Source organism: Rattus norvegicus, chromosome 15, assembly GCF_021556685.1.
Source record: "Rattus norvegicus strain SHRSP/BbbUtx chromosome 15, alternate assembly SHRSP_T2T, whole genome shotgun sequence".
NCBI classification, from domain to species: Eukaryota; Metazoa; Chordata; class Mammalia; order Rodentia; family Muridae; genus Rattus; species Rattus norvegicus.
The window spans coordinates 35,831,503-35,844,655 of NC_141548.1; the positions used below are offsets into that span (position 1 = coordinate 35,831,503).

The 13,153-nt window shown below is 43.7% G+C and overlaps 1 protein-coding gene across 3 annotated transcripts in view; it reads right to left on the minus strand.

The window, feature by feature from the left end:
• Micu2 (mitochondrial calcium uptake 2) overlaps nucleotides 1-13,153 on the minus strand; it is an 82,016-nt gene that overhangs the window by 32,241 nt on the left and 36,622 nt on the right. For 2 of the 3 annotated variants that reach the window (NM_134396.2, XM_087584922.1), the window contains exons 3-4: nucleotides 5,966-5,997; nucleotides 5,246-5,321 (exon numbers count right to left, since the gene is read on the minus strand). In NM_134396.2, the coding sequence (NP_599223.2) occupies nucleotides 5,246-5,321; nucleotides 5,966-5,997 (108 nt within the window). Of the gene's footprint in view, nucleotides 1-5,215; nucleotides 5,322-5,965; nucleotides 5,998-13,153 lie in introns of all 3 variants that reach the window. The other variant, XM_087584923.1, reaches the window with a different exon arrangement.

Sequence of the window (13,153 nt, forward strand, 5' to 3'; positions counted from 1 at the left end):
CTCAGGACCTTCCCTGTTAGCCAGGGGCTCTATACCACTGAGCCATTCCCTAACCATTGATCCATCCCCTAGAGCTATTTTGAAGTTTCCTAAATGCTTATTTTTCAAACCAACCACTCTTTCCCCACCATGTTTGCTTTCCAATGTCACTGGCAGCTTTCTCTTGACTTCCTGTTTCTTTTTCATCTTTCTTCCTATCTGACTTCCTTCTCTACTGTCCTGTTTAGGATCCATAAATAATTAGTCAACCTTTTTCTAAGTAGTTAGTATTCTTAATGGCTTCCTCCAGGACTGTCCTCTACTTGCCAAACATACCGTTAGCTTCATTCACCTGCAGCCCTTTACTGCTCCAGGTGAGATGCAGGGGGTAATCAATGTTGCCCAGTGACTCTCTGCTTCATGGACTATGTCTCTACTTAAGGCTTCTCCAAATTCTTCTTCCAACCTCCTCTCTCTAGACATAAGCCCTTCTACTCTGCTTCGTCTAGGCGGTTCCCCAATACTCACTACTAATTTTGCAAACACAGTATGTCAGACGAGCATTACCTATCTGTTCTTCCCTCCTGGCATATCAGAAAACCTAGCAGTCGGTGGTGCGGCAGTCCTTTTAGCTTTCTAGAATCTCTTTCCATACTTTCCGGGACTTTGTCCTGCTTAAACCCCCAACCCCTTCCCTCTCCTCAATAAGAAATATGCTCACATCTCACCCTCAACTATCTGTCTTCACCTCGGCTTGCTCCTAACTCCTCCGCCTGTGTGCTGGCCGCTCAGCCAGGTTTCAAATACGTTCTCATGATGGCACCCATTTCTCAAAAATTTGCAACATGGCCACAGATCTCACTGCATACTAACCTATATCCCTGTAAGCATCAAGTACTCAGGACAAATGGGAGGCTAGTAGCTGCTTCACATGAGGGACAGAGAAGAGCCAGGATCAAATGCAGAAGACTGGGTTCCAGAGGGAGAAAGGGACCAGCATTAGACATCACAAAGGAGTGACAAGAGAGTTTGGAGAAGCCCGCTGTTCTGGTGGTGCAGCTCGAGTGTGTGGGGGTGGGGAGTACGAGCCTTTCTAAAAGGGAGCACAGGTGGCCACGGTGAGGAGCAACCCGCTCAGCACACAAGCTCACAGTCATAGGAAACCCCAATCCCATTTGGTTTGGGTTTTGGTGAGAAAGCACGGTCCTCAGTGCTGAGAAGTTCCATACTGTCATTCCTCATGACTTGGTGGACTGTAGCTGGGTGCCATCTTGACAGGGAACCTACTATTTAAAACTGATACCTCGGGGACTTGAGAATAAATCAAGGACTCTAAAATCAACTGACCACAGAGCCAGGGTGAGGTAGCCGTGAAGAATTTGCAGGTGTCTGGGAGCTGGGGTCAGGCACTGAGGATTATAGGAGGAAGACACGCTGCTCTTGGTGGCTAGGGCAGATCTCTTCCACTGAGAGTAACACGGAGTCTGATAGCCCTAAAGCTAGTGGGTAGGTCACCCTTCAGAGGGATGCATTTGCTAGAAGATCCTGTTGTAAAGACTCAGAATTCTGAAGCTATCGGGAACTATCTCTCACAGCTGCAGCCCTCCAGCAGGGTCACTTAGTGGGTTTGAAAGTAAAGGGACAAGCCTGTCCGTAAGGATCTCTGTGCTGTGTTTTTCTTCCCTTACTCCCTGCACATTTGGGAGATGCACTCAGGAATGAGGCTCTTGTAGATAACAACTCCTAAGTCTCCGGAGGATGGGAAAACCTGTCAGGCCCACAGTCTGCAAAGCTAACTGTGGCCAACAGAGGGCTCCTACACTCAAGTGAAGACTGCTCTGGCTGACTTCTGACCTGTGTCCAGTGCAGGCTCACAGCAGCGTGAACCATAGCAGGACACAAGTCTGCAAGTCCAACTGACAGTGCCCCTAATGTACCCCTGCAGGATCTAACCTAGAGTACTCAGAGACAGTGCCCCTAATGTACCCCTGCAGGATCTAACCTAGAGTACTCAGAGACAGTGCCCCTAATGTACCCCTGCAGGGCCTAACCCTAGAGTACAGAGAGACAGTGCTCCTAATGTACCCCTGCAGGACCTAACCCTAGAGTACTCAGAGACAGCGCTCCTAATGTACCCCTGCAGGACCTAACCCAGAGTACAGAGAGAGCTGCTCCTAATGTACCCCTGCAGGACCTAACCCTAGAGTACTCAGAGACAGTGCTCCCAATGTACCCCTGCAGGACCTAACCCTAGAGTACTCAGAGACAGTGCTCCTAATGTACCCCTGCAGGACCTAACCCTAGAGTACTCAGAGACAGTGCTCCCAATGTACCCCTGCAGGACCTAACCCTAGAGTACTCAGAGACAGCGCTCCCAATGTACCCCTGCAGGACCTAACCCTAGAGTACTCAGAGACAGTGCTCCTAATGTACCCCTGCAGGACCTAACCCTAGAGTACTCAGAGACAGTGCTCCCAATGTACCCCTGCAGGACCTAACCCTAGAGTACAGAGAGATCTGCTCCATTACTGTCATCTCGCCTTTCTTCATTTATACTATTTTTATTATTATTTTGCCTTTATCCCAGTATTTTTAAATTTTTTATGTGAATGAGTATTTTGTCTGCATATCTGAATACATGTGTACCACTTGCATGGCTGGGGCCCTCAGAGTCAGAAAAGAGTACTGGATCCCCTGGAACTGGAGTTATGGATAGGTGCTGGTTATCTCCAAAAGCAAATTAATTCTGAAGATTCTTTAATGGAGTTCAACCATCACAGATCAAATGAACTCAATAAGACAGTTACAGAGTACTCTATCCAACATTCTTTTGAGTTCTTCTCTAAAACAGATCATAATATAGGCCCAAAAGCAAGTCTTTTTTTTTTTTTTTCTTTTTGTTTTTTTCAGAGCTGGGGACCGAACCCAGGGCCTTGCGTTTGCAAAAGCAAGTCTTAATAAATATAGAAAGTGAAATAATTCCTGTATCTCCTCAGATCATAGTCAATAAAAGCAGTAATCAAGTTAAAGAACCCATTGAAACCAAACATGTATTTCTATATTGTACACTGCTGTCTTCTATTGTGTAATGCAGTTTTAGGTAACAAATCACTGGGTCACTGTAGAAACTGACAACTTCCACAAATCAAACAAAAGTAGAAGCACAACTTATCAGAGCCTTTGGGATACAAGTAAGATGTCTGTTGAGTTTATAGCTATGACTGCCGTGTTAAAAAACTACAGAGGGGCTGGCGTTGGAGAACCCTGTTATTGAGGTTGTAGTCCACCATGTGCGGAGAGCTCTCTGAGCTTTTAGCAAAATGTAGGACTCCCTTTCTCAGTGGGGCTTCCCTTTCTCTGCCTAACCTTCCTTGGAGAGAATATCTCTGAGCACAGTGACCTTATCTGAAGCATGACTCAGCACACGAGTCACAGTCTAGCTTTCTAGCCTTGTGATCATCATTAACTATGTTATGACCAATCATCCCTTCCCACACTTGCCCCTAAGAGCCCTTATACACCCTAACCCTGGAACAATAGACAGAGCTTTCTCAGGAAGCTGTCTCCGACTGTCATCATACTCACTCACCTGAACCCTGCTTGCTCCTTCTCCCTCTGACCTGGTGAGCCAGTGGCCACCAGGAGAAGGGAGACCCATAGGCTGGGGATGCCTCAGTTAGTAAAGTGCGTTCTTTGCAAGCACAAGGACTGGAGTTCATACACTATCGACCTCATAAAAATCCAGGCTGTAGGTGCATGCTGTAACTGCAGCACTGGGGTTTGGTGAAGAGGACCACAGGATACACAGACTAGTCTAGACTAATTGGTAAGATCCAGGCCAATGAGAAATCCTGTCTGAAAGGGGGTGGACAGTGTTCTTGAGGATGGCACTATGGGTTGTTTTCAGGCCTTCACATGGAACTGCACATATCAGCATATGCACATATACTGAAAAACAGTGATCTCATATTTGAGTAGCTTAAAGGCACATCTAAGTGTTAGAAAATCAAGAACAAGGCAAACCTCAAAGGAGAAGACAGAAAGAAAAATGAGGGCAGAAATTATGAATTAATGAATTAATGAATTGAACATTAAAAGAACAATACAAAGACTTAATGAAATAAAGACAGTAAGCTTTTAGAAAATGAACAAGACAGAAAAACTGTTAGTCAAATGAAAAGAGAGGGAGGATGCAATCAATCAAATGAGAGGCAAAAGTGGTGACATCGTAGCAGACCCCACTGGGGTGCAGAGGGTCATTTGAAGGACTACCTTGAACATGTATATTCAACCCCCCCAGAAAATCCCACAGAGGAGGACTCACAGACACAGGTACCCTACCAAAGTTAAATCAAGAGGGTATAATTATTTTAGACATGTCTACAATGAGCAATTAAAGTAGTAAGGGTCTCACACTAACACCATCAAGACCAGATTCCTTTTTTCATTCCACTAAACCTACTCAGGAAGAGGCAATGTTAATGTTCTTCAAACTGCTGCATAAAATAAAAAGGTAAGGAAACTACAAACTCATTGTAAGAAACTGGGATCAACCCTGATACCAAAACCACGTAAGAATACAGCAGCAACAGCAAACTGCAGACTGATTTTCCTGATAAACAGACACAAAAGTGCTCAGTAATTAGCAAATTAAATTTAGGAATGAACTAAGAAGCACAAGTAGTGTGGCCATGTTGGTTATGTTCCAGGATGCAAGGACGGTTTAGACATAATACGTAATACTGACGTAGGGACTGACGTCACACCACCGTTTCAGTCTGTACAGGAAAGGTGCATAGGCATTGCAAAGGCAAGGACTGCAGGGTTGGCCTGCGTGCCCGTCCTCTCTTCTTTAGCATTTCCTTCAGCCTCTGTGAAGCATTCCTTCATGGTTTCCCTCTGCTTTTCTGGCTGTTCTGCCTGGCCTCCTAATGGGCCTTCATCTTGTCTACTTCTTGGCATGGTGGTTATCACCTCAGGGTTTTCTGACCCTGGCTTACTCCTCACTTCACACACTTCCTCATTCCTTCTCTAGGACTTTACCACTGACGTTCTAGTAATTTATCTTTAATTGCTTAAAAAACTTATGAAAGTTATCTCTTACACCATGAATCATTTATTATGCCACGAAACACCTATTAAGTCATACGGCATAAATATCTTAGTTTAATCATTAACACTGCTTAGTTAAAGTATGTACACACACACACACACACACACACACACACACACACACAAAAAAAAATTTAACAATGACTGAAATTACCTTTATCGCCTAGGTCTCTAAAAAACGTTGATCCACAACGTGCTGTTTGGATTCCTGACAGTACATCCTCGATATCCTTTGAATACACAAATTAAAATCTTTCAATTTAAGTACACAAGACCATATTCCATGTCACCCCAAACAGACAAATAAAAGCCCCTGTAGGAGGAGGTGCTGACACTAAAGTCTGGTTCCCTAATTGGTTCTTTATTTGGTCAATAAAGGCGGCTGGGGATCAATTGCTGGGCGGAAGGGATAGGTGGGGCTTCTGGGTTCCAGGAGGAAAAGAGTGTAGGGTGTGGGGGTGTGTGTGGGGTGTGGGTGTGGGTGGGGGTGTTTCACTAGGTCTTGGAAGGAGAAGCTTGCAGCTATCATGTAAGATCTGGGGGAAGCTAGAACCAGTGGATAGCCAAGGAGGTGGGTGGAGGCTGGCTGGTGCAGGATAGCGGGTAAGTTTAGGGAAGGAGATTCTGTGCCTAGCAATTTTCCTAGTAGGCAAATTCCAAAGTAATAAAACTGGGTGTTTTCATACATGGAGCAAAGGTGGGTAGAGAGAGAGAAGCTGGGCTGGTGATGGTGACTTGGCGAAGAAGTTAAGTCAGAGGAACAAAAGAGAAACTGGGAGTGGGGCTGGCAGGAGCCCATCTCTGAGCTAAGCCAGCAGGGGTCACAGTGCAGGCCGCAGTCACACAAAGGGACACAAGTCCCCATGCTGCTTACCTTTTTTGCCAGCTTCTTGACTAGTGTTTTACCTGCAACAAAGGAGAGCCATGACTTAGTATTCACATTTCCCCCCAAAACTCAGGCTGCACTAAGGAAGAAAAACCCTTTCTAAAACAAACAGCTCAATTTAGGCTAGAAATAAAGTTGGCAGTTTTAGTCAACATCTTTAATGTAAAACCTGGAGACAAAGAGTTCTGAATCTGAGCACAAAGATACTATAGTTTCTACAAGATCAATTTCAGTCATACACTCTTGAATTCTTACAGTCTTTCTGCTTGTTTGTGGGCACTGGACATTGGTTTGTGCCGCATTAATTCCTGTCTTGTTTGTTAAAATCAGTTTTGGTTTTAATGATTCAAAGAAGTCCCATCCATGTTTTGGAGAACTATTCTGAACCTAAACACCCTCTCAGCTTACCATCTGTCAGCCTGGATTGAGAGGTGACCAAGACTGTTCATTCTGAGGGGACACTGCTCTTTATAATGTCTCATTAGATAGTAGAGATAGGAAGTTCTTTCAAGTTTTCAGACCCTTTCTCTCAGAACCTTTTTATCACCCCCCCTTCACCACCACCTTCACCACCATCATCATCTGTGTGTGTGCAGGCCTCTGCAGGCCACAGCGCCTGTAGGACAATGGACTTCTCCTTCCACCGTTTAGGAGGCAGGTCTCCCATGCTTCTGCTGAGACCAGCTGGCCTGCAAGTGTCTGGGCAGTTCCCCTGCCTCTGCCTCTCATGTGAATGTGGAAGTGCTGGGAGTGCAGATGTGCACCACTGCATCTGGCTCCTTACATGGGTTCCAGGGACTGAACTCACATCCTGAGGCTTGTGCAAAAGTGTTTTTACCTCCCAAGCCATCTTGCTGGCCCCTTAGCCTACTTTATCACTCACATGATTTCTTACTGTTCACTATAATCCGACAGCAATAATATTGCTTCTTTTTTTTTTTTTTTCGGAGCTGGGGACCGAGCCCAGGGCCTTGCGCTTGCTAGGCAAGTGCTCTACCACTGAGCCAAATCCCCAACCCCAATATTGCTTCTTTTGTTGGAATTTATTCTGATAAAAACTTCAAGCTACATCACAGACAGAATAATACTAAACAGTTATTTTTTCTCTTCAATCAATCATGAGCAGCAAATCATCTCATGAACTAAACTCCTTGTACAATCACATGCATGGACTGTGAAAATCCTAGTGTCACACTGAACAGGTGAGTGCTTTCAGATACACCGTTTTGCACTCTGTGGCTCTTAAGTCAGGCTATAAGCTGACCAGACGCAAATTCTATTACTTGCTCATGAAATGTCAAGATTAAAAAGTATTAATGAAAAGTTAATTGTGATTAATGATTTCTTAATTGCTTTGAGGAGATTTTTGTGATCTTTATTTTATAGCTGCAGTTCTCAACACTGACAGTACTTCAAAAGTCTTTGCTTGAATCCCATTCTAGAGATTCCCTATGGGGTTGGGGATTTAGCTCAGTGGTAGAGCGCTTGCCTAGCAAGCGCAAGGCCCTGGGTTCGGTCCCCAGCTCCGAAAACAAAAAAACAAAAAAACAAAAAAACAAAAAGAGATTCCCTATAATTGTCTGAAAGTAGGCTTTACATGGAACTTTTTAAAAGCACCGATTCTCTGCCTCTACCCTGTACTGTGCAGAAAGGGTTGAGAACCACAAAATTAGGATCACTAATTGGAGCTGAAGCAATGCTTGTTAATTAGTTTTTTCAAATTTTGTTATATTATTGGCTTTGTCATAACAAAGTTATTGTGTTACTATTACTACTGTTTAAAAAAGGAGGGCAATTTTTGAGTTGAACACAGAATTTTTGGTAGGCAGTATGCTTGGGTTATGCATCAATCACTAATTATTTTTGTATTGCATGTTGGCTTTGAGCCAAATAATTTATTCCTAGTTGTATATTTTTAACATTAACCCCCAAATTTGAAAAAGATAATAAATGTCAATGAGAGGAGAAAAACTAGAAATAGTAAGTGGTATGTACCTCACAATCAGTGGTGAATGTCACCGTGCAGTTGTAGAGAGTGCTGTGCTCAGTCCTGGGGGTTACAATGCTGCCATCCTGATCTTTCACTGGGTGTTGTGTGCCTGTGTGAAAGCCCTTGATGACTGGTGCCGTCCCAGGTGATATCAGCTAGGTAGGTGACTGTATGATTTAGAGCCGTATGTGTCTGTGAAGTGTGTAAACCATAGGAATCTAATGCTGACTACTTGCTCTAGGAAACGGTGTAACACACATATCTGTCTCCACTCCGGCTGTTTTGAGGCAGGTCATGTTATGTGGTCCTGGAGCTTGATCTGCAGTACAGGCGCACCTGAGACCAGCCACTCATCTGCCTTATTTCATGAGTTTGTGTGGCAACATGCCCAGGAGTATTTTAACTCTTTAATCTATCAGTTTAATTATGCATATAATTGTAGAGGCAGTTTATCACTTTTAATTAAAATTCAAAATATTAGGTTAAATGTTGATCATAATATACATTTGTCATAATGCTTTTCTTTTTTGTTTCTTGAGGGTAGTCTTGCTATGCATCTCAGGCTGGCCTCTTCCCTTGGCGTGTGCCGTCACACTTGGTCTCTCCTAATGGCTCTCCAAAGTTTATGCCACAGACTTCATTGCCATGCGTAGTTCCACTTTTAGACATCAAGGCTAGCCCTACCAGTTTCTGAAAGACATTGCACTCTATCAGAAGGCACGTGAGGTAGCAATGACTGAGAGTGTCAAGGTAGAAGAGGATCAAGAAGCTGAGGTGGCCTCTTATTGTGTCATGGTGACATCCTGTGTTTGGACTTTAAAAAAAAAATCATGTGCTTTAAAAAAATTAAGGCAATGTCAGCTTGCTTGCAGCTGAAAGTCGGGCTGCCTACAAGCTACCCCAGAAACATCCAATACCGGAGAAATGGCAGTGAACAACACCACAGGAGAGCGTGTCCACAAATGTGAGCACCGTGCTGCCAGAACTGCCGGCAGGCAGGCGGTGCAGCCCTCCTGCGGAAGGGTGAGTGCCTCAGTGAACTGCATAGGCCAGTGCTCTGCACGGGAGTGCGGAATTAGTAACTGAGTACAAAGTCAGAGGCCAGAGTGCTTTTTCCCAGACCCTGGACTTTTAGATACAGTATTATTCTCATTTTACATACAAAGCTAACAAGCAAGAGGACTTAGGCCATAATACTGGCACTGAAAAAATTATATTCTCAGTCAGGTTTTTCAAAACTCAGGTACTGAACAACTTGGTAGGGAGCCAAGTGAACAGAGTAGTGGGAACTGTGGACTCCTCCCAGAACTGATTCATCATGTAGCCTAAGTCTGTGAAGACAGTTTTGTTGTGAATAAAAGTTAAAATAGAAACCCTGTTTATTCCATATTAATTACAAAGTCTGTCAATTTGTAAAATAGGGATCTGATCATGAAGCCGGAGTGGGTGTTGTCTGTCAGACTGATCGGGTGGTTTATATGTCGGGAAGGAGCCGGTGTCTACCACATCACTCCGCATGGAGGTGGGACCTGGTTCCAGGCTCAGCTTTAGACACATGACAGAATTAACGTGGGAACTGAATGAAACGCTTAACTGTCAAAGAGGGGAGGCATGTTCTGAGCACTAAGTCAGTCTTGTGGGCTAATGCTCTTGCTGTCATCTTCCAAAACAGCACAAGCTGATGCTGAGAAGTGAGCTTTAAAAATGAACAATTAAAATGCCTTTCGGTTTCTCATTAAAATAAACACAAAAGTGAAACAGAAATCGTGTGTGTGGGTGTGTGTGTGTGTGTGTCTGTGACTCTCTCTGTGTGTGTGTCTCTCTCTGTGTGTCTGTGTGTCTGTGTGATTGTGTGTGTGTCTGTGTGTGTGTGTGTGTGTGTGTGTGTGTGTGTGATCACTGATTTTTGGTTCAGGTGGAGGTCAGCTCGGAGTCTTCACGGCTGATGTTTTTGAACAGTGACTTTAGCATCCTCCTGTGCTTTGACAACTTTCAAATTCCCATGTTCAACTGCGTTACAGTACAGAATCACCACGGCTGTCCAGACCAGAACAAAGGGACAGGAAACGTGCTCTGCACACACGATGTCATTTCATTCGGCCACAGAGAAGCTGTATGATTTGCAGGGAAATGGAAGGAACTAGACATCATATTAGGTCAATAGAGCAGTTTCAGAAAAACAAACACATTTTCTCTCACATGTAGAACCTTAATGAAGAGACCTAAAAGAAAGGGAGAGGAGACCATGTGGGAAGCTGAGAGGAGGATGGGGGCGAGCATGCTCCAGCCCCATGTCAGGCCGATATGGAAATGCATGCTGTCACTCACTACCCCGCACACCAAATACACTATGCTACACAGAAAGGGGACGATCATGTTCTTGGCACATCTTTATACCTCGAGCGTAAAATTTTGCTCTTAAAATCTAAAAATAGTGATTCCTGATAAATGTAATGAAATAAAACAATTTATTATTGAAAAGTTTATGAGAAAATTTCCAGTTAGCCAGGAAATAGAAATTAGATCTCTCGTTTTAACAGACAATTTGATAATAGTCTTAAGAAGTCTTTGTATTTATGTCTCATGATTACAAGTTCCGAAAATTACCTTAGAGTCAGTTAAGCAAAGACTTATATAAACTATACTCACTATGAAATTATTCATATTAGTAAAATAACTGTAGAAAAATTTAAATGCTCTAATTTAGGGAATCCATTAAATGATAGCATAATAATGAGACAATCAAAATATTTTCAGACAACATCAGTAAAAGGAAACTACTCACTAAGCATTGAACAGAGAATGTTAGGTTATAAAGTGCACAGTAGACAATGTGTGATACAGAATGTCTTACATCTGTAAGTAAAAGGGTGTGTTTTAAAGGGCAAACATATGGCATAAGAATTATATCTCTGTAAAGCACTTACAGGTTAAAAAGAAAAAAAAAGTGGTGTGCTAAAAGTGCCGTGACTAGTAGGCGGCAGTCATCAGTCTCCCCGACGGCATCCTCTGCTGTACAGACTGTAATGCTCTAGTTGTGGAAACGCACAGACTTCTTTTCATGCTTCCTAACTTCATCACCCCCACAACACTATTTTCTAATGATCTAGAAACAGTCAGGAGAGGCTTTGGCACTAACCAGCGACACAATGGGATTGACTCTTGTTACAGGATATATGATTATGGTTCACAGAAAACCCAACTATTAGCAAAAGGTAAGAACTTAAATAGGTACTTCGTGTGTCAGATGCAGTCAGCTGTGTCCTGTAGAGAAGTGGCTTGGGTGTGGCGCTAAAGCCTCCACAGATGAGACGCTGAGGGACGGAAGTCTTGCCTAGTCCAAGGCAAGCTGCTTGGGAGAGCTCCTGTGCTCTTTGCTCTATGACCCAAGGCACAGTCAGTTGGATGGCTCTGAGCTGCCTAACAGTAAAGTTAAAATGGTTCGGGTCTACTAGCTTGGCTTGTTGCTCCCTACCACGGTGACGAGGTTCAGGCTGCCTAGGATGTAGCGGAGGACCTAGAGACCTCTTTTATAGAAAGGGACCTTTGAGGTCTCTCAATTTTTTTTTTTTTTTTTTTTTTTTTGGTCACTCTCTTTGGGCCCTCTCTCTCTTGGCTTGGAAGAGCTTCACAGAGGAGCTCTGGGTATGAGAGAGGGATTTTTCTCTCTGGGCTTGCAGGAATTACGGAGAAGCAGCTGGCAGGACACAGGTAAAACAGTGTCCTAGAAAGGAGAGCAAAGGAGTGAGTGCTCTTGGGTTTGGAGGAGCTTCAAGAGAAAGGTAGACTAGCTCAGCAGAATACACAGATAGGAAGGGATTTCTACAGAGCTAGCAGCTTACTTGTTGAATCAGGCTTGCGATTCGATATTTTGCATATAGTTAAGGAAATAAATTTACCTTGCTGAGCTTCCAGGTTTTTACCACAGTGCCCTCCTCACATGTCATTATTGGTGTGAATATTAGATAAATTAAAAGGACAAGTATTATAGACTCCAGGTCTCTGTGACTCCCATGTACTACTCTTTGCCCTAGCAAAATGACACATGCCGTGGTAAGTCACCTCACACATGTTCAAATACTTCTCAAACTTAGCTAATCTTGATAAAAATACAGGAGCAGAAAGACTGGTACCCAGAGGGAAGGGAGTGATGGCCACTTCTGTGCCTCTAGCCCAGTCTCTTGAGTAATGGATACCTGGAGCTCCAAGGGCCTCACAAGAGGTGGAACACATTTTTGGTGGGTGGGAGTGGCATCATTTTCATTTTCTTTGAGATCCATCCACAATGACTGAAGTTCAGTTGCATTCACAGAGCTACAGACACCTGCTCGCTCTGCTGCAGAAAAGTTAGGGCAGAACACTCCACCATGGTGGTTTTCTAAACCAGCTTTGAGTAATCTGTTTTTCAGTTTGAACCCCTGATACAGGTTGAGCTGATCTTAGAAATGCTTCTTGTGTGTATCCTCCCTCGTCGTAAGATCTTTTAAAACCATAGAAAACAGTGAAAAACTCCTCTAAAGTCACTACTACAAAGAAACAAACAACAACAAGAGCCCTGGGCGGTTCAAATGTAACAAGTGTCAATATTTTTGCATTCCCCCTAACAGGAGCGAATGTAGGCAGAAGTTGCTACTCTTCTGAGTCTCCCACATGTTGGGCTCTCCATGCCCCACGTGTATATGACTGACTCTTTACTACTAGTATTCTCAACCTATCGAGGTGGGAACAGAGGCCCATGGGCTAGTGGTGGAGCCAATATTCAAAGTCAGGCATTGACGTACTCCTCCAGCATCCTGTGTGGGCTGCCTTTGGTTCTGGTGAGCCCTACAATCAGACTTCCCATCATTCCTCATTTGTACATGTATGACTTCCCTATCAATCATCCACCATCAATCATCAGAGCCTGTCTGTCTGTCATATACAGCAGCCCCCTCTTCTTTCACTTTAGCACAGGCTCTTGGTGATCCCAGCCCTGATTAGATCTGATTCTACCTAATCTACACCAGAACATGTATGTAGGGTTCAGTAGAGAAAAGTAGTCATAATCTTTCTGCAAGATTCATTTCAAATCCATTGTTAATACCCACAGGAATAACTTTGTTCTTAGTTTTTAAAAAGCACATTTTACTTCTATGTTTTACATGTATGAACACATGCAGGAAGGCTGGAGGACAGACAGCACTGAG